This window comes from Pagrus pagrus (assembly GCF_965226575.1).
Source record: "Pagrus pagrus genome assembly, chromosome: 22".
Classification (NCBI taxonomy): Eukaryota; Metazoa; Chordata; class Actinopteri; order Spariformes; family Sparidae; genus Pagrus; species Pagrus pagrus.
Window position 1 is genome coordinate 5,265,133 of NC_140204.1, and position 22,827 is coordinate 5,287,959.

The 22,827-nt window shown below is 40.1% G+C and overlaps 1 protein-coding gene across 1 annotated transcript; it reads left to right on the plus strand.

Annotated features, from left to right (window-relative positions):
• The first annotated feature begins 1,432 nt into the window (after nucleotides 1-1,432).
• Nucleotides 1,433-10,119, plus strand: rasl11a (RAS-like, family 11, member A). Its single transcript, XM_084343962.1, has 8 exons — nucleotides 1,433-1,916; nucleotides 4,082-4,138; nucleotides 4,297-4,379; nucleotides 6,326-6,366; nucleotides 6,448-6,577; nucleotides 6,739-6,814; nucleotides 8,146-8,222; nucleotides 9,278-10,119. The coding sequence occupies exons 1-8, from the start codon at nucleotides 1,757-1,759 to the stop codon at nucleotides 9,422-9,424; spliced, it is 771 nt and encodes a 256-aa protein (XP_084200088.1). The 5' UTR covers nucleotides 1,433-1,756; the 3' UTR covers nucleotides 9,425-10,119.
• The last annotated feature ends 12,708 nt before the right edge of the window (nucleotides 10,120-22,827 follow it).

The window sequence follows — 22,827 nt, forward strand, 5'->3', positions numbered from 1 at the left end:
TACATTGTTTTTTTAAATAAAATCAAGAAGTTATACAGCTTTACACCCCTCTCAGACTCACCTTGGAGTGAAAACCTAACCGAAAATTGTATAACCAGCCTCGCTAATTCGCAAGCTTACAATAGCAAAGCTAATGTAGATTTAACATTAGCAAATATTAGCCACTAGCTAACCTGAAATTCTTAAGAGAATCTAGAATTATTATTTTTTTCAATCAGGATAAAATACAGAAAATCAGGTAGACATTAACAGCAGTAAAATGGGTATTTTAAATAACATAAAAACATATGACCATAAAAATAAAAAAATATCTGCATTTTATTTTGAAGGTCCCACTCGTGTGTTCCGGTGTGGCTGCTGTCTGGCAGCTGTCTGACTTGAAGCAGCCTCTCGTGCAGCACTGGGGCGCTGTGAGGGAGTGTCGCCGACGCACAACTTCGGTCCGTTCGATTCTTAACACGGGGCTGGAATAGGCGGGCGGTGCTTGGTGACACTGGCGGTGCGAGCGCTCCTCTGCGTGTAATTTAAACTTTTATAGACATCAAAACGACTGATTAATAAAATGTACTAAGTCTGTTTATGTGCTCGCCTCGGTAATTCTTGTTCGTGGAGGAGATGAAAGTTGTGGGATTAAAAACAAACACCACCTGGATGATTTCAGCTAAAAGAGTCGCTTGTTTGAGTGTAAATATATAATAATCAGTTGAAGAGGGCTTTTATGGGTTTTTTAATGTTTTTAACTCATTTTTTAAATTAAAAATACATTATTTAGATGCTACTTAAATACATCTTATCAATGTCGCAGTTGACATGATTACAATATATTTATATATCTATTTTTTCTTTGCCTGGGATGTTTATTCACAGCATGTGTGCAATAAGAAGGTGTAGGAAGCCTATTTCTGCCAAATAAAGAGAATAAACCGATGTTAGATGTTAAATAGTAAAATAATAAGGGAGCCAGTTTAAATCTATTTTACTTACCGTCCTGACTTTGTGAGTGTTATAATTTAGATTTTTAGACAAGACAGAAAAATATCAATCAGAATAATATTTGACTCTGATCATTTATCGTCAGTAGATTTTTTATACTTTAAATTAAATGTTTTGTTTCTTGGCGGGATTGATCTTCCATATCTCCACGGATGAGTTGATGTCTTCATCAAACTATGATTGAAACTAGAATAAAAGTGTAAAGCAGTATCGTGTCATCTTGATCTATTAGCAGCTTTTATTATTATAAACCTGAACTTCCTTGTTTATTGGCCAGGAGATGCTTGAAGATATGAGAGAGAGGAGTCCAGATCTGTCAGGGGAATATCAGAGGGGATGGTCCAAAGTCTTCCTCCCTCCTCCTCCTCCTCTTCCTCCTCCTCCTCCTCCTCCTCCTCCTCCTCCTCCTCTCTGTCCGCAGTCAGAAGCATCTGGACTCGCTGGGAACCGGATTACTTCTTTTATTTGCTCTTATTTATGCAACTTCATGGTGATTATAATGTTTTAGAGACCTGATCCCTGAGAGATCTACAGAGGAGTTCAAACTTCTGGAAGGAAAACTGATCCTGATCTGGAATTCTTGGAAAATATTTGGGAATTTTTTTGGAGATTTATCCCAAAGAACAACCTCAGGAGATCTCCAGCCCTGTGCAGGATGATCATGGGAGCACTGGAGTGATCTTCCCCCCGGGGAGGTGGAGGGTCTGCAGCAGGGTCAGGGTTATATTTCAGGGCTGATCTGAGGGGGCAGAGTGGGAGCTAAATGCGGCTGACTGGCGACCCTGCACCGGGAACCATGAACAGCAGCAGCGGGTCTGGGAACTTCCTGCTGGTCCCCATACCGGAGTATCCCCTGCTGGACTGTGTGCCCAACAAGACGGTGAAGATCGTGGTGCTGGGGGCGAGCAACGTCGGGAAAACCGGTACGGGATGTATGGAAGGTTTATAGTGCAGGAATATGAAGTTGTGTTGCAGGGATTAACATGGAGACTTCATGCATCTCAACATGATGATAACAGCTGATTAATACACTTATCATGCATGCAACATGATGTCAGGACCGTCTGTGTGATGTTTGTTATTAATAAGTGGGAATATTGAAGGAAAGTTGTGGAAAATGTGGTGGAAATGACTGAAAACCAGTCCTGAACAGCAGGGGGCGACATTCTGCACTCAACTCAAAACTTATAGCCTTGTTTTTTTTATAGTTTGTTTGTTTGTTTGTTTATATTTAGCTGTTTTTTCATTATATCCAGCTTTGGAAATACAATTTAGATCCTTTATATAAGCTAAAGTAAAAGCCACAAAGTAAAAATACTGCAAAAATGTCTGAAATCATAATTTTACTTGATAAAAATACAAAAATATTATCAGCAAAATGTACTTTCAGAGTCTTATAATATTATTTAACTTTTTTTAAAATTAGCGCTGCACAATTAATCAAAATATTATTATATATATTCAGTATTATTGCTTAATAAATGGAGTCATGGTCAGTATAATTTGGCTTTTTTTGACAGAAATTGTACAAAAAAACAGATTTCTACAAAGAATTAATTAATTAAAAGTATCTAAAGTGAAATGAGTGACTACTTTGAGGTCAATACTTTTTATAGGCACTGTGTATTATTATATATATATAAAAAAGTGTGATATTTGATAAATGCACCGTAAAATCTGACAGACTAAAAAAAATTATCAATATATTGTTTGTGTTGAATCTTGTGATCGATAACTGTTAGATAAATGAAACATACTAGACGTGTAAAGTGACATAATATGGAAACACTCAAGTAAAGAACAACAGAATTATACGTAAAGGTCCTGTGTAGGAGTTTTTTAACTGTGCGTCCAACTGAATACCCCTCGTGTCACCCTTCTCTATGAGGCCCTCCTTAGAGCCAGTGTTTAGTTTGTCCATTTGGGGCTACTGTACAAACATGGCGGCCCTCCCTCTTTAGATGTAAAAGGCTCATTTACAAAAACATGATGATGAATATTATATTCAATCTGTCCCCCTAAATCCTACACACTGAACCTTAAAGCACAGTAATCAAGTAATTGAACGGTACGCTAAATAATGCAGAAATTGTGTAAACAGTGCCGAAATAGTGGAGTAATATTTTTAAAAAAGAGTACAGAAAATATATATTAAATATCCAACACGGGCAAAGTCAGTAAAAACAAAGGTTACAGCGGTTGTTGAAGATGTTTAGTTATGGAGGATATATTAATCCAGGTTGTTTACGTTAGATTTAAAACATCTGATCATATTTTCATAGTTATAGTTCAAACAAAGACAAAAAGTACAAGAAAAGAAATCTTTTTTCTCTCACAAGTAAAAATAGAAGCAATTGTAGTTGAGTTTAAGGTCAGTTGACTCATCGTGAGGAGAAATACTCGGAGGCGACACGTTTCTAACAGAAAGTGTCCGTTACAAACTGAATATGTTAAAAAAACATGTAAGTGAGGGAGAATGAAAGATGCAATCATGGTGCATTATGGGAAATGTAGTATACAGGGTTTTCAGAGCTCGACCTACAATATAAGTCAGGATATCTCGGCCTCTGCTGCTCCGATTTTGACGATTCCTCTTTTAAACTCTCTCTTGTGACTCTGCTGACTTTATGAAAGTGCATCACTGAAACACTTGAGTGGCCCTTTAAAAACTCTTACTCTGTTGGGCCTAACACGGATCCTAAAGGGATGAGTTTCACCAATGTGGCCTCACAAAAGTCAGTACAGAAATCCAAAACAACAAGAGACAGATAAGGCAAATCATTAACCAGAATAAAGTGACGCATGAAGGATTGCAACACCAGATTCTGAGTATTGGTGAATCATTTTCCTCAGTTCAGACTTTGGGCCTGTTTGTTTTTGCCCATCTCTCTGCGATGACAGAAAATCAGAAGTATGTGTCAGAGAAAAGGGAAAGAAATTCCAGAAACACATGTTGAGAGCAAATGTTTAAGTGTTATATAGGTCAGTAGGCTGCAGCAGGTCAGCAGATTTTTATAAAACTGGCATATATCATCTTGATTTTGACGTTTTCTTCCCTCCTTGAGCTCGTTTTCTCGTCTCTCTGCAGCTCTGATCGTCAGGTTTCTGACTAAGAGGTTCATCGGGGACTATGAAGCAAACACTGGTGAGTTTCCATCCATCTGTCTGTAATAAGAGAAGGGAACATTTGTCAGAGCGAGCAGCGAAAATAAAAGCATTTACTGACTGACTGCTCCAGAGGAAAAACCCCACTTTATTGATCCACTCATTCATGCATCCACCCGTCTCTTTCGGCCTCCCCAGGGGCGCTCTACTCCAGAAAGGTCACGCTGGATGGGGAGGAAGTGTCACTTCAGATCCAGGATACTCCCTGCGTCGCTCTCCAGGTAACGTTTAGGATGCAGAGACGGCAGTTGTGTTTCCATCACACAGTTTTCAGCTGCATTATGAGCAGAAAACATAAACGCACCTCTGCTTGGTTTCAGAAAGAGAAGTCAGGTTGAATTTAAGCTTATGAGAAAACCAATAGCGGGATGATTCTTGTATCTTGATTTGTGGTGGTCTTTGCTCTATTGTTTTGGCACTACGCTGCTCAAAGATCATTTAGTGGCCAAACACCGTCACTGGTGTTGTGCCTTCCCAAACAAAATGCATCTTCACATTTTGTTTCCACGAGGAAGTGATCACAGAGGCAGAAGAGCTCGATAGGTGAGGGGTCATAATGTAAACTTCCTTGTGGGATGAGTAGACTGTTGTGGCATAGAAGACAGGAAATGAAAAGTCAACATCAGACATTTTTGAGGAGCTTTGTGATTCAATTAAAACCTACAATTTGTGTTCAACCCCTCTGAGTAGCTCCAGCAGAAGTGACTCGACTTTTAGCGCCATGTTTGTTTTATCCACCACAAGAAATGTCTTGTGTCACGAGGTAAATAGGTTGGGAAACCACCAGTAGATGTGCTGTGGTGCAAAAGTTCTGACCAAACAAAACCTTAAAACCCTTCGAATAAACAATCTTTCCATTTTTGGTGACTGGTTCGCTCTATTTTATAAATCCCAGAGAGATTTGAAATATTTAAAGTTTGCATCTGTTATTCATAAACTGGGAGGAAACGTTCAAAAAGTCCAGATCTCCATTTGATATCGTTGCTTAATGTTCTATCTAAAAGTCCTGGACAGACAAACTGACATTTATTTTATCTTAAAGCAACTTCAGGAATGTATTTGAAGTACGAGGAAGTGACCTCAGGTCCAATCCCCTCGCTCCTGATGAGTATAATGAGTGCAACGTGCCACCCGGCTGCTCAACCCGGCTCCACACCGGCAGCCTGTTTACAAAACCAGGCCTTCAGAGCTGCTCATTTCCTACAGCTGGGGGAGATAACGGAGGGCGAGGAAGTTCGTCCCGATGGTGCTTCTCAGAGATTAGACCCAGAATAATTGGTGTGTGGAGGCAGAGAGGTCGAAGAGTTACTGAACTCCTGGCAGATTGTTAAAAAGCTGCTTCAGGAGACATTTTTTTAATCAACTCCTGTTTACAGAAAATGTGCGTTTGCTGGTAAAAAAAAGTACAAGGCACCAAACCTGAAGTGTAATTGCTCCTGAGGTGACACCAGGGCGGTCTGCTGGGTTTGGGAGTTATAAGTTCAAACTCCAACCAGCAGGTGTGTGTTCATAAACAGCCCATTTGTGTTGGCGCTGCGCCTTTCTAGTAAAATCACCACCTGCTTACTCACTTTAAACGGCTCGGGATGAGGCATTAAAGTGTTTGTGGACAACCAGATGCACGTTTTGCTGACGTGGCACCTCCATCTGTACGGGACGAAGACACATCAGTAGCTTTTTTTTCAAGTTTAGGCGACTAAAACGACTCAGTCGAGGTTAGGAAAAGATTAAACCGACATTAATATTAGTATGGGATGTGAACTCATCCACTGGGAATGAACATTACACCACTTCCTGCTCTTCCACTGAAAGTAATGACGGTTTATTTTAAAACAAATGATTGTTGTTTTCTGCTGACTAAAGTCTCGACTAACTCTGAGGAATGAGGAAATGTTTTTCCCTGGGTGGGTTAAGAATAGGAGGCTCTGTCTGACAGAAAATGTGACTGTGACTGGACAAAAACAGCAATTTGAACTTAAGTAGTCAAGTCTATTTTTATTTATGTAGCCGAGCTCAAGATCACAAATCTACAGGTTGTTCCTAAAAAAGAAAATATCAAGAAAATGAGGAAGGACGTATTAAAAGTCAACGAAGATCTTTCTCTTTATCCTAAAAACTACAGACTGCTCCTTTAAACTCTGCTATTTCCTGTCTGTGTATATTTCAGGACGATGCTGACGGCCTGTACTGCCAGGAGCAGATCAACAGGTGAGACTCATTAACTTAAATATGAAATAAACTAAGTAAAGTAAGACCCTGTAACGGCTGCGTGATGACTCGCACTTCCAGGTCGATCTACTGGGCGGACGGTTACGTGCTGGTTTTCTCCATCACCGACCACAACAGCTACCGCACCATCCAGCCGCTGTACCAACACGTCCGGCGCATACACCCCTCTGGGAATATACCTGTTATACTGGTCAGTGTGTATAAGTCAGTGAAGGGTTACGTCATTTTTAAATGTCAACTTCCAGTGTAGCAGTGCCTCAGTCTCTACGTCCTGTCTACAACAGACAACAGTTACCTACTAACCCTAATCCCTGTAATCTAATCTATCCTGTAATCTGTAATCCGCTGCAGGTCGGCAACAAGAGCGACCTGCTCAGAGCCCGACAAGTGCCGGCAGACGAAGGAGAGACGTTGGCAGCTTCACTAGGTGGGGCCTCCTCCTCCTCCTCCTCCTCCTCCTCTTCCTCTTTCTGCTTTTGCCATGCATTTTTGGTCTTTTTCAGTCTCACTTATCAAATGTCAAATGCAGTATCGCACATTAAAACAGGACTTGTCTCACTTGCCAAAAGCTCTGTTGAGTACAGATTTACAGATTAGTCATGAAAATCTTAACACATTTGTCAAAACCTGGCTGCTGAGAATGTTAATGCATGTTATATCTTATACGACAGGATACGATACAGAAGGATAAAATACGATTTGGCATTATACAATAAGAAATGATACAGTGCGGTACAGTACGATACAGTACAATATGATATGATAAGATACGATACGATACGATACGGTACGATACGATACGATACGAAACCATGAGATGTGATACGATACGAAATGATATGAAATGATATGATATGAAACAATATGATACGATGCAATGCTACTACACAAAATGATACGCTACAATACGAAATGATACAATAAGTAATGATACAATATGATACGACGCTAAATGATAAAATACAATATGATACAATAGCACAAAAATTTGATTCAACATTATACGAAACGATACGACGCATAAGACATGATACGATACGATATGATACAATAAGAAATGATTCAATACGATACGACAAAAAATGATAAAATACGATATGATACGGTTCGAAAGCACAAAAATGAGATTCGACATGATACGATGCAACAATACTACACAAAATGGTACACTATGATAAGAAATGACACGAAACTAAACAAAATGATACGATATGATTCAGTAGAATAAAATACAATATGATACAGTAGGAAATCTAACGATATATAACTGTACAATACAAAGTAAATTGTGTTCTTATGCAGGATCCATTGCTTACAGTACAAAATAAAATACATTCATTTACATCTTAATTGATATTTCCTTCATGAATCCTGCTCTTCATGTTTCTTCTGGTCTTTAACATCATTTTGTTGCTTACTTTATTCCCCAAACGTCAGTTATCTTTCCTCACAGTCCCTTCATTCAAGTCCACGCCATTAAAAAAAGCTTCAAAATGTTTTGTTTTTGTTGATCCAACCCGATTCAAACGCAGTTAACACAGCAGACAGCATTTTTTCCCACAGTAGCCAATTTGTTCAGGCATCTGGCAGATGTTGATCCGATTATAACCAGTGTGGAGTAAATAAAACACACACAGACAGACACATATTTCTGCCTCCCTCTAAACTGTATCCTTCTTGCTGCCTAATGAACGAGGAATGTAAAGTGTTATCTGCCAGATAAGAGCAGCCCTGATCTGAACGTGCCTCTGCTCACAGGAGGGGTTTACTTTGAGGCCTCGGCCAGAGAGAACCACGAGGGAGTCCACACCGCCTTCCTGCATCTCTGTCAAGAGGTGGGACTTTTTTATTGTTGTCACTTCATCGGCTTGTTAAAGATGTCGGACCGTTTTTAGCTCTGCTTTTTATATGCACGCTGCGAGGAAGACTTTTTTCTCACGAAGCCGCTATAGAAAGACATCAGGACGTTATGCACTTTGGTTTTCACTTCCTGTGGGAACTCTTGATTACAGGCCATTTCCCACTGATGCACCAGAAAAAAAAATACAAAAATACCTCATGTTTTTTCTTGTTGGACAGAAAGACAGATACCAGCCCACATAAGTCTCTTCTGTATATTTGCTTTTCTGGTTGAGTAGTAAGAGTTCATGCCCAGAGGCTCGTTATATTTGGCTCTGTTTCCTTAAAGACGGCAGATCTAACATTCAAGACTTATTATAGCCATTTTTTCTAAGCTAGCTTTAACTTATGAGGTGTTTTAAAGCTGCATGGATCAGAGAATTATCGCCCGACTCTGCAGTTCCCGTCAGCTCTACTGAGCGTTTTAGCTTCTTTCAGCTCATTGTTTCGGTTTTAGCAAAAAAAAAAAAAAAAGATCTAACAAACAAGAATTTCATGACGTCAAATAGCAGAAAGACAAAGGTAGCGTCCAGCTGTTGAACATAGTGGAGTTTTTAGCAGCTAAAGAGCCCGATATGTCCCGAGAATGTGGTGGAGACCAAAACAGAGATAAAAGGAGAGTGTAAAATTGGAGTTACACTCATCGGTCGGCCATTGTTGTGACTAAAAATGAATGAAACATGTTTGCAAACACACTTTTTATAACTTAATAAGAAGGAAATATGTCAATATGTTTACAGTAGAAGATAACTCACTCGAAACAAAAACATTTTTCGGAAGAAAAATCTTGAAAATTATGTCCAGGATCTGGTCTTGTTCAGACAAACGCTAAAATAAAAGATAAAAGTCAATACAATCCAATATTTGAAGGTTTTTTAGTTTGTTTAATAAAACTACATTGGTAGAAAAATAATCTAATGTTGAGATTTTGACATTTTACACTTAAAGACTTGGTCACAGGTCCGGTTTCACTGTTTTCTCTTTGTTCCAGGTGATCCGGGCGTTCGGAGGAGGGAACGGAGAGAAACGACGAGGAGGCCTCCACCTGGCCAGACCCAAATCTCCCAACATGCAGGAGCTGAAGCGGAGGTTCAGGCAGGTCCTCTCCTCCAAAGTCAAGTCGGCCACGACGATCTGATCGCAGGACGGGACCAGAAACAGCTTGTGGGCGGAGATAAGAAGCTTCCATGGAAATAAAAAGACTCTTCTGTGATGGAGAGCTGAAGAAACATGGCCTCGATGTGGAAGACCGATGACTTTTAATTGTGGGAATTTAAGCCGTTAATGGCCTGAAAAGGCACGTCTGACCATTTCTGTAGTGATCAAAGCATTTTAAGATCACAAGCAGTTGTCATCAGACAGACTGATAAAGATCAAATGGAGCTTTTCTGGCTCTTTAGCCTTTCTCTGTCTTTTGGATGAAGCTCATCATCAACACGACCTCTTCCCAGGAAACAGGGATGCTGCTCAAAGGGAAATATGTTCCCAGCAAACAGCTCAGACACCAGGCTGCAAACCTTCAGACAACTCAGTTTTCTCAAGGCTGAAAAGTCACTATCAATACATGACGACAGAAGTGACTTTGAGACGAGACAATTTATCGGAAAAACAGTCGTTTTTAATGTCTTTTCATAAAAAATGATGTCTTATTTTGCCCCCTAGCTGTTACAGTCGCCTCTGTTTTGGTGTTTATTGAGATTTATTTTCATCTTTGCATCTAAATGGAGCTCAAGTCACTCATTGTTTTTCATTTGGTTCAAGGTTGTTCATCCATGTGAGACTGGAGCCAGATGTTAACTTTGCTGATACCAAATAAAAAGAGGTGCGAGTCTCCGTCCTGTCTGTTGCAGACTCAGAGTCTTATTAAGAAAGTGGTCTGAACCAAAACAGGAAATGACCCCAAAACGCAAACGTTCAAGGTTTTAAACTGAGACAAATGCTGACATTTGACTGCAGGAAGGGAAGCTGAGCGAAGACAAAAACAAAGCAAGGACAAACTCCTGATGTATATGGAAGACGAGGGCTGCCGATGATAAAATACAAGTTGTTTTAAGTTGTGCACAATGAATAACAAAATTAACATTAAGAATTTAAATCCAATTGTTATTCTTAGATTAAAAAAGACAAATATATTTTATAATTTAGTGTGACTTTCACATCTGCACTATCCATCTCTGATGTCTATTGCGAATAAATGTTCATAAATCTACTTAGAAATAATAATAATAATCAAAAACCCTCCTCACACTACCAGAGCTCACCTAAGAATCATCACATTTTAAAGTTTTCTTCAGAACAAAGTAATCCAGCTGTCTTTTATTTACATTCATGTCCTGACTGTCATCGGTGGCAATTTGCTCAAATTTGGGGATAAATTACTATCAGTTTTCTTTTCTAAAAAGGTCGTTTACGTCTTGATTTTGTACAAAATTCCCTCAAATCAGGATTTTTTTGGCCTAAATCGGATTAGAAATTTGGTCTGAAATTGAAAATCGGACAATTTGTTTTACACTTTTGTCCAAACATCCTCTAATTTGTCACTTTTAATTATTCATGTATTTAACTGGACACACTAGAGTCCATTAATGATGTGCTTAAGTTATAAAACGGTTGCTATATATTTTGTTAAGTCCCCAAATTCATCACTAAAAATCTGCCAAATCATAGAAAATCAAAAAAATCAAAAAAAGACGATCAGCTTCATTTTATGAAAATTTGATTATATGTTTTTAAGTCACATTTTTCACACAACATGCTTGCACATAAATGGGGAGCAATGTTTAACTTTAACAATGGCAGCCACAGACTTCCATATTCAGCTGTTTATTCCTGTGTGTAACTGGTATGAACACCAGCGTCCATTAATGCTTTGCTGAAGTTACAGAAGCTCTATTTCTATTTGTTTAAAACCCCTAAATTCATCAACAAAATGTCCAATCTGACTCTGACTCCCATTGAAAAAGCCCCAGTTTGCCTGTAATTGTGACAACGTAAACTTTTCCACCATAGCTCAGCCTGAAGAATTCAAACTGTAGGTGCGCAGGCACCTTTAATGGCTCGCAGACAGCAGAGTATTTCATTCCTATTGTTTTTGAAGGGAGGTTGTAGCGTTCTTTGGCGTTAATGTCGCTCCAGAGGCCTTTTTCTTCCCAACAAGAAAGGAATTTCTGGGCGAGTCGCAGCTTCTTAGTACCGAGAAAGCTTCCAAGAGTTTCAAGGAAAGTTGCGTCAAAGTCTTTAAAAAGCTGTTCAGGAATAAATGCAAGCGATGCAGCTGTGAAGCAGTGTGTGCTATCTGTAAATAAGTGGGAATCGGTTCAAGTATGCAGGGAAGTGGACGTTGGGAAGTGTGTTTGTGGTGTTTGTGTTTTCTTGCTGTTCTCATGACCTCCTCTCACCGACGCACACACACACACAGAAAATTCCCAGTAAAGACAAATTCCTCAGCATCTGGAATTTCTTTCCTGGTCACTGAGCTGCCACTCACACACACACACACACTCAACCCTGAAAAAATTGTCTGCTGACCCCGACCGGAGACCTTTTGCCCTCTGACCTTAAAAAGCAGCAGGGCTCCATCAGAGGCTGGAAAAATGCTGAGATAGAGTCAGCTGTCTCGCTCGTCGTGCATCGAGGCGAAAATCCTGAGATGCCGTTTGATAAATGCCAAGATAAAAACAAATAACGTGTGTGTGGATGGATGAAGGACAGTTTTCAGCTACTTCATGCCCAATTTTCCTCTCGTGACCCCAACTTCACGTCTCAGATGCACCGTGTCGCTCTTAAAGACGTCCTTCCTGTGTGCCACTGGAGCAAACGTTCGTTAGATTCTCAGATGAACTAAACGAGCCAGAAATCTGCTCTAACGTGAGTTTATTTGATAGACGAGGAGTTAATGCGACATTTATGAGGCCAGATTTAGAAAATGGAGCCTCGGACCAAGTGTTCCCTTTTTCGGTAAGAAGAAAGAAAGAGAGGCGAAGCAAAGCGTCTGGGTTCTGTTTCAAAACTATGATAATCAAAATAATATTGACGTTGTGACTAAATACGCAGCTCTGCAGCGTTATCTCGCTCAGCAGACTGCAGACTTGGTTTTGAGATTATCATGAAATTACTTGGTAACTTCAGTTCAACAGATACTCCACGTTGACTCATTGGACCAATCCCAATGGACCCCTTGCCGCTACCGCTTAGCCCCTCCATGTTGCTTGATTCAGGCCGAGGTCCTGGTTCTTGTTGTGATAGACAGTTCTGGTTTCAAACAGGGGGTTGTGAGGGTCGTTTCAAAGTATTGTGGTCCTTTTCTTTAAAACAAGCATAAAACAATAGCTAGTTTGTTGACGTCTCGATAGCTTACTAGCTAGCTAGCTAACTTTACATTGTTATTGCTAGGGTAGGAGTATGGGTAGCCAGGTAATAAGGCATCCACGGTTATGTTGTGCTCCTATTTGACAAATTTGACAAAGAAAATTGTCTTTTTTATTCCAGTCGTGTTCTTCCTGTAAAAATAAATGTCACACATGCTTACGTAAGCTTGAACCAGCCAATATAAACTAATATGCCACCAACCTTCAATCAATCTTCAACTTAAAAGGTCCTATTTGTAAAAAAAAAAGTTTATTTTTGAGTCTCGTTCCCAACTCTGAAACTTTGAGACGGCGGCCGAACTGTCCTGCAATCCCAAAGCGTCAGCATCTGACGAGCTGGGAATGAATAAAAAATCAACTTTTCTCACAAACAGGACCTTTTAGAAGCGACAGAGCTTAGATTTGATGCCAGCTGGCTCGGTCGGCTGAAGTCTCTAGTGCAAACGCTCTATGGGTCCCACAACACGGAAGAGCCGGGTATTGTTATCGCAGAGATGTCGGGCCATTTTGGCTTCCTGCACCACTGAGCAGCTTTCATGGGAATGAACGGGCTGTGTCCAGGTTTTAATGCAACGTCCTTGGAACACCACCGGGTCCAAAAACAAACTTTGAGACCAAACGCGACCAGTTTGACGACGTACAGAGGCGATTTACGGTTTAGCCGCTGTTATACAGTTACCATTTGCTCGTTTAGTTATGCAGCTAACGTTAGCAGTCGTATCAGCTGAATAAAGTGAGGCCCCAGGAAAACCACCTTGGTACTGTATTCCCTGCTGGCTACAATAACAAGTCCTTCCCTACCTGACTGTTTTTTTTTTACAGGAAACAAATAAGCTCCCCTTTCCATTGCGTGTGAACTTTAAAGAAATAAATTATACTGCAGAGAGAAATAATTTACCTTGTTTGCAAGTTGCAAGCTGCAGACATCTCTTCTACTGGAAATGTGAAAACAGTCAGTGTGCTTTGTTGACTTTATTGTGGTTTGTGTAAAAGTACGCACAGTCAAAAACAGAGCAGTCACGGAAATTGCTAATTTTTAGCAGACTGGGATGGATCATATTACAGTCAGCTTATCAACAGCAAACCACTCCAAGAAACCAAACATGTGGTTGCTCTTGTTCTGGTGACCACTCTGGGAAAGCACTTCATCAACAACAGCAGTGTGGAGGACATAAACCAGCTGTGTGTGCATGTGTGTGTGTGTTTGTGCGTGTGTGTGACCGTTATCTGTAAGAGGCGGCAGGAAGTTAAGGTCCCGTCTGGGATGAAGTCAAGACCCCAAACCCAGAGAGACGGAGAGGAAGGAGAGGGAGGTCGTAAGAAGATCTAAGACTCGAGAAAGTAAAACAAAATATGAAATAAATAAAAATGACGACATGAAAGACGAGAGGATGAGTCATAACGTCTCCGTATTTAAAGGAGTGGAGACAGTTTACAGAAACAGGGAGGAAAGAGAGGAGATATCGGGTGTTGAAGGGAGACGGAGTCAGACGGATACAAATGAGACAGAAGAACACAGAAACAAGAAGATTATCGGCGTGTTTGTCCAGACATAAAACAAATGAAGATGTCAGCTTTCAGCGAAGCTTTCAGCACGAGACGAGAAAGTAAAATGTTCGGCTCCCCAACGCAAGAATACTCAACTGACAGCTTAATGCCGCTGTGAAAGGGCAGCAGTGCTTTTTGATGATAAAAATCAACAAGAGAAATCCTTCATGATTCAAATCCTTTTATGATAATAACTCCTTTCGGAAGTGATGTGAACAAATTACAGTGAGACGCCCTTTTTTATGCCTTTATTGAACAGCAAAAGTGGAGAGAAGACAACAAATATGAAGGAAGGCCTCTTATTTGTAGGCCTTTTAAGACCAAACATTTTGAATATGTAATTTTCAGCACTCTGAGGCTTGAGAGACTTGCGATTCTCTTGCAAATAGCTTATCAAGACTTCTGATTTTTGGCAAACTGAACCGACGGTATGTCTTCTCATGCCTCTACCATCCATGGCTGGCTACTTAATGAAAACATACAAAAATATGAATCATAAAAATGCAAAAGAACTCGGTAAACGCAGTAAAATAGTGGCGACTTCTTCAGGATAATGCTAATGTGCAATCGTCAAATCCATGTTAAAGTTAGCTGAGTCCTGCGGTGTGTTTGGTTAACGGAGCTAATGGCTATCGGCGCTAAATGCACAGCAGGGCTGAGAGTTTGAAAGTGTGCTTTTTTTTGTGAACTGCACTTTAATGTGACAACACAGCAAGTTAACAGTCAATAAGTACTTTAGCTGAGTACAGTTTGGAGTAGAGCTGCCACGATATCAGATTTTTTAACCACACAATTATTACAGCCAAATGCGTTCACAATAACAATATTATTGCAAAAGAATGCTATCAGTATAATGTCTTCTCAAGCTTTGTTTACTGTGTGGTATGTCTGTTTTCTTGGCAATTAAACTGCATTCAAAATATGAGTGCAGGGAGGTGGAGCGAGTCTGCAACCATGGCTGCACAAAAGCAATTACAATTAATGAATAGTGAAAAGGCGACCAGATAAACATCTGCTCTGGATAAAATCCTACTGAAAACACTTCAACAGCTGGAAAACCTGCCTTCACATAATTAAAATAAAGTCAACCTTGACTGTGATCGTTCTGACGTGTGTGCCTGAAGCTACATTTGAAGCAAGTGGGTTAAACTGATGCATTTGATACTTCCTGTCTTCAACTCCAACCACAATCTGTGTTTATGCCTTTTGGCCTCCTCCTTCCATTTTTGGCTAAATGGCTGGAAGTGGAGGGTTAATGCACAAACATCTATCTGAGGTCTGTCTCTATTTTTGGCTCCAGGGCTCCCAGTGGGCAACCCATTTAGCCTCTCATTTCCCCTCTCTCCCTGTCTGCCGTTTTCTCACTCTGCCCCTCTTCATACAGCATTTCTTGCAACTAACAAGACAATCAAACCAAGGATGTACCACACCATCAGTGCCTTGCCCGTGGGCGCTACCATCGATAGCTGCTGAAGGGGAGAACTTCTCCACAGATGTCTTTACACCATGTTGACGGGCTTGAGGTGGAAGTTCTGGTCCAAACTTTATCAAGAGTTTATTTTCATGTGTCTGTCTTTGCTCTCTCCACTCCCTCGCCCCAGCTCCTTCATTTTGGCTCGCATCATGTTTTCAAGATAAGCTAGCGATTTTTAAAATGGTCTGATCTATCAACACAAATTCTGTGTTGCTGCCACTCACTGGAACGCTGTCGAGATAAGCAACTTAGATTTTCTCATAAGCTTACATACAATTGGACTTCTTTTTGAAACCAGTGCAGTTGCCCCCTGCTGGCCACTTACTTCACTTTTCAGACTTGAAGACATCTAACACCTGCAAAGTGTTTAATGAGTATGCTTACTATGTCGATGGCACCATTAGATGTTAGCTAGCTTAGCATAAAGAATGGAAACAGCTAGCTTGGCTCTTCTGTTATAGTCCAAATATAACAAATACAAGATATAATGTGGTAATTGTTGAGCTTTAGAGGGGCTAATAGGATAATTTACTATTTTTGGACAGAACTGGCTGTGTCCCTGTTTCCAGTCAAGCTAAGCTAACCTATTTAGGTTTAAAGCTTAAGAGTTAGCACAAATTCTGGAAGCAAGATTACTCTTTATTCTGTTGTTTAGTGCGTTGTTGTTACCTGAGTTTATCTCCTGGAATAGCAATCATGCTAACATGCCTACCTAAAGGTTAGATTATAAACATTGGCTATTGTTAACCCTGAGTTCCAACCTTCTTGCTAACTTTTTTCCATATGGAGATGAGCTATTGGAAACCAAAATACATTCTTGAGCATGAATAACATCTATAGGATGGAGAGAAACAGTCCTATCAAAAAGATCTTTCAGATAACTGTTTAGTTTATGATGTATGTCACAGATTTCCGTCTGGGTTTTCCTTAAGGGAAAGTATGTTTCAGTCCAGCTCTATGAGAAGATCTGAGATTACAGAAAATGTTTCAGAGATCTCTTTGTTGCCATAACAAGTAAACAGCAACCACAGTGACTTTGTGTGCCTGCTACCATGTGCTCACCAGCCACTTAAGCTAGCTGCCTCCTGGACACTATCTGATTCATACGCAAAAGAGAGTCAACCATCACAAAATGGGAGGAAAGGTCAGCAACCATGTCTGAGTGTTTGAGAAAGAAATACAAATGCAACTCTTAAGTGTTTTGCTGTTAGTTTGGGAGTTTGCCGCTAATAAATTTGCCCTTTCCAGAGAAGTCATTATTTAGAAACACACGCCTTTTTGTCTCTGGGTCTCAAAGATTAACAGGCAGATGGGAGGCAGAAAGGTCTCCGAGGGTGAGTCACGCTCGCTGATTTATTAACATTACAAACACATCCTTGTTGACTCTCAAGTTCACAAGACTGACACAGTACACAAGTCGTTTTCTGTGATGAACCTTGTGTTGCAGTGCCTCGTGTTGTGACTGCTGACCTTTTTAATGGATTTAAGTTGCAAGTGTGTGTGAGTTTGTCTACCTGCCCTACTCTGCCTCTGATTGGACTTTGTTGGTTGCGTTCTCCATGCTTGACTCAGCGGTGGAGGTGATGCAGCGGACAGTGAGACCTGCCGATAAACACACAGCTGCAGTGTCTCTGGGCTCGTTAGGTAGAGCGGACAGGCCGGGTGGCAGAGCCTGACCGCTCTACCTAACGAGCCCAGAGACACTCTGACAGTGACGAGCGGCTCCTGAGGATGAGTTACCCGAGAGGAGCAGCAGAAGTGTTTACCCGCAAAACTACCACTGCAGCCAAGCACGCTTAGTGGTCGCTAAGGCCAGAAAAGCGCTAAATAACAGTTAATTTACCATTCCTGACGCCTTTAATTATAATTCAAACAATATTTTGTGCAATGGTGTTATTCACCTACTGGTAACATTAGTATACTTCATTATGTTCACTTAAAATGAAGCCAAATTTAACAATGTTTATAATGTTCAGAACCAGAATTTTACAGTCGTTATGATTTTTGCAGACAGTGTTGAAAGACGTATACTAGGGGACAAGAACCACTGTATCTTACCATTTGTTGACGTTAACGTCTTGGTTAGAGGAATAGAAAAAGCAGCTTTCTCAGCTAATGATTCATAATTACAATCGTCATTATCAGATTTGACCTCAAGATGGTCTTCATCTTCAGACACACCCTCCCTTATTTCACTGCCGAGATCAAGAATGTGTGTCAGAAGCTCTCCAGCTGTTTTCCTTTTTGTCCAGCGCTGACAGTAAGTATACTGTAACTGCAGAGCGTAATGTTGGTACAACTTCCAAAGCAGAAAATAAAAGGTTTCCATCCAATTCAAAATAATATCTGCACTTTCTTGCAGTGTGTGTGTGTGTGTGTGGTTGTTCCTGGGTGGCAGGTTTCCTTCCTTATCTTCTTCATTCTTATTTTTTCACTCACGTCACTCCGCTTTTCTGCATTTCTGACTTTTCATCGTTCCTCCTTTGATGCGTGGTCAAATTACAGACCACATCAGATAAGGGACGTTTGTAGACTGGCTGAGGCGGGGCCGGCAACGGAGAAGAAAGGCACTGAATGGACATTTCAACACAAGTCAATGTGGAATTGACTGCCATTAAATACAGTATGTACTGTAAAGTAAAAAACGAATGAATGAAACTTGTCCTGGAGCTTGTTGTACCAGCTGTTAAGTCAAAAATTGGCCTTAAACTAAGTGTTTACTAAGTGCAAAATACCGTATTACTACATCAAAATGGGTTACTATAAAGGAACTAGTTCATAGTACATTTCTGATACTTTAAGACTTGTACTCAAGAAGTATTTGTATGATAACTTTCACTTTTACTTTTTTAAAGTAATATTTTGACATGATATCTTTACTTTTACTCAAATACGAATTTGTGTACTTTTTATAAAGCTGCTTATGTGCAACAATTGAAAATGTACATAAAAAAAAACACTTATAGAAAACATTTATAAACATTTAAACCCAACAAAAACAACTTATTTTGCCATCAAATTTGGAGAACTTGTCTTTCCACAGCCTCCTTAGCGCTGTGGATTTCCAAGATGCCCGCCAGAGGGAGCGTAGCATCACCTGACAGCCTTGTACTCAGCTGCCGTCGCCACTGAAGGAATGTAAAGACCTGTTTTGTCCTGCGTGGGGCCTCGTCCTCCCTCCTCCAGCCCCTCCAGCCCCTCCACCTCTGCACACCGCGGTGCCGGTCAGTCTTGAGAATGAGGGGCCCCACGTCAGTGACCGCCAAGTGGCCGCTTCATAAAGATAAGTGCCATTGAGAAAAGAGAGAGCTCGTGATCGATTCAAAGAGTTGCTTATGGCAGAGACTGTCAACGCCTGGATATAAGGAGGCCGTTTGGATGTGTACAGTCACCTGTGGTTGAACTCTGCTCGTCGACCTGCGTCAGCAGAGACAAAATGAACTGAGGAACGGCTAAAAACCCTTAGATGTAGAGAGTCAAACAACACAAGTCAGAAGTAATTGGAAACCTTATGAAATATAGTTTTGAAAGGTTAGATTTCATGTTATTGTAAGTTTGATGATGCAAAGATTTTAGGAGAGTAAAGCAGATGTAGTAGACGTGGTGACCAAACTGTTGGGTTAACATGAGGAGTTGTCCTCCTGCAAGCCTTTTGTCAAAGGGTGCATGGATTATACCCAAGTGTAAAACCACCAGGACGTCATCCATTGGTTTGTGGGCTACTGTTTAAAGCCTCTAGTTTGGCCGTATGGTCATCACCATCTTGACCATATTTGGACGAGAGGGTGGAACGGGGGCCATAATTTACAAAATGAACATCATGCTGTGTTGAAGAAGATTTAAAACTAGAGATTGAGACCGTAAACTCGTTAGGAAACTTTTTCGTGAGGCAATAACTCAAGAGAGAAGTAGAGTCATTTTCTCATAAGCTTACTTCCATCGGGCTTATTTTTGAAACCAGTGGAGTCGCCCCCTGCTGGCCACTTGCTTCACTTTTCAGTACTGGAATAAAACTCAAGTCAACCAAAAAGTAATACTAGTTATCTGAGTGTTTTTTAGAGGCAGTTTCAAGCAAAGACTAAAGGAAAAGGTTGAAAAGTTTCTGGTTTCCCGTCACTTCACTTTTGTAAAATTCTTTTGTGACCACTAATGTTTGAGGATGAAATCTTTTACATGATTGTATTCATGTGCATGTACATCTTCTGTTCGAACGCGGGAAATTAAAAATAATTAAAACTACGATGACCTTATACTTAACCAATATGAAAACGTGATGCCTTGAAGTCTCATTGTATCCTCGAGCCACTTGCCCTCAAAGCTTGCATTTATCTGATGAGCTCACTACTTTCCCAGAAACCCTCCCCTTTATTTTACTGTCCGCTTGACTTCCTCTGGAGCTTTCAGCCACATCTTATGGCCTTCATCAGCAATTTATTACATACTAAGGTCACATAATGACAAATCAACCATCCCCAAGACAATGGAGCAAACTAGAAGATGGAGTTTTCTCAGTTTGCTCAAAAATCTTTATTTTAATTCAAATAACTGTATGAAAACAAAACAAAATATACAGTATTGTACACTAAATGTTTAAAGGGTGTTGAAGCAGCTTGTACGTTAGTGTTTTCTTCAGCGTTAATGGAGTCAGAGGGTTCATCTGGCACATCAGGACTCCACATCTGGACTGATTTGTCTTGGTTTTGACATAATGTTGGAAGAGTCAGCGAAAGAGAGAGAGTGTATGATATAGTGGTGTGGACTCGGAGACAAGTTACAACTTCATTATCCAAACCTCCAACCTCCACCAACATAAAACGCTTAACAGATTTATAATCTTCATGTGCTGAGAGAAAATACTGATGTTACTTTTCCCGAACCTTTCTTTTGTTTTTGACAATCAGGGAACATCTGATTAAACGTGCTTGAATCATGTGACATGATCAAACCCCAAAGGGGAGGGTGAGCCTGATTAAAACAGTCAATGCTGAATCAGATAATCAACTTGAACCCAGAGAAAAAGTGACGTATAGGCGGCAGAAATGTGCAGCTTGTTCTGCCACATTGTGCAACGCCTTGTAACTTTTTATCGCCCCCCCTCACACTGAAGCAGTGGAGCTGGATTCAAGAAGAAAACCTCGGTTTTGTTCCAGAGGTCTCCACACACCCAGCAGTTCACTGTGCAGGAGGCTGACTGGAGGGTGTTTCTGTAGCATGCTGCCCTCTAGCTTTCACAGATGCACTGTGCTGTGAGTTATAGATACAGTACGGAGGAAAAGGTAGTGAGAGGGGTCGATATTCACTTTCAGTAGCTGAAATTTTTTTGTTTTTGACACCAAGATGTGTTTATTTTCATAGGGTGCAGGTGGACTTCATCAGAAAGGGTGAAATTAAAGATGAAAAAATGTAAAACAAGAAAAGGTGAATGAAATAAAAGCACTATATTGGCTGATTAAACAGGGATAAGACGGATTTTCATGTGTTGTACAAATGTGTCGAGTGGCTATTTTTCCATCGTGGACTTTCTGAGCATTAAATACTTTTTACATTCTGCTTAAACCTACATTTCTTTTCATTGCTGCAACATTTAAATTTAAATGTAAGAGTGAAAAAATTACCTTACCCTTCCCTTACATCTGGTGTATTAATTTACAACCTTCAGGTGAGGGCTGGACAATAAATGCGATATATATCGGTATCGTGATACCAGATTTTCAATGTTATATCGTGATATTTGTGTTGCCTTTTCCTGGTTTTAAAGGCTGTATCACAGTTAAGTGATATCATTTTCTGAGTTTATCAAACTGTACTACTTGTTCTAATACTTGTCTTTACCAACTTCAGTCACTACATCCACATTAGGGATGATTACTGATCACAAATCTCATTGTGTTCATATTTTGTCAAAGTACTAATAGTCATCCTAACGATATCAAAGTAGGGTGTATCAAATATTTTTTAGGAGATTTCAAAATATCGATATATATCATGTATCGCGATACGGACTAAACATATTGTGATATTATTTAAAGGCCATATCGCCCAGCCCTACTAGGTCTACGTGATCTAATCAGGCACATAAGTATCACAAGAGTTGCTTAAATTTCCTACAAAATATAAGCAACAATACTACAAACATGATTTCAAATTCATAATGAAACAAAGACATTCCCTGAACCAGATTTGTTACAAACAACTTGCTTTCAACCCTGCCATGAGCATGCAAGCACTCTACAGGACTCGCAAATTTATCAGTAGTTTACAAGCAACTAATACCAAGGACTCAAGTAATGATTATTATGATATTTTGTTAATGCATGTACTTAAAAAATAATAAAATAATCTGATGATCCTGATGAAGTGATGATTTATTCCTCTGCAGGACACAGAGTCACGAGTGAAACTTCAGGAAAAGATATTTTTTTCAAATTAAAAAGAGATTCTGTACATTACTTTCCTATAATAAACATAAGGGACCGTAAAACTGTCATTAAATACCATGTGTGCATATAAAACATGGTTGATTCAGCCTCATGGACCACATAGACCACCACTGCTGCATTCCTCTGCAGTCGTCTGGTCCGCACATGAAGCTGTAAAAACATCAAACATTTCCATGTCTGACCGGACAAAACTGGAAGATGTGTTCATAAAGCTTTGTTACACAAACATAATAATGATCATCATCATCATCGTTTTCTCTTCGCCTCAGTCGGTGCGGCTTATAGCTACATGGTCCTGATTGGATTTAATATAATCTGACAGGACGGGTCACACACTTGTTCTAGGTCGTCTCACACACTCATGTACGAGCTGTAAACCTTCTTCAGCTACATGTATGTATCCTCATCACGCAAGTGAGCCTGAGTGTTTCCTAATGTTAGGGAGGTGATTACAGGATTTATTCATTTTGGACGGCTTTGCTGCCTTTTGGATGTAAACAGAGGAAGTAATGAAACTATCAGCTGCTGTGGCGCCTTGGTGCAGAAGGAAGTCCTGTCCATCTCATCAATGCATGGTAGGAATCCTTTAATAATGCATGATGGGTATGCCAGCAAATATCATCTGTGATTGTTGCATCTAAAAGCAGTTATTCAGATCCTTTTATTTAAGTAATATCACTATAAAATTACGTACAATTTGAAGTCCTGCATT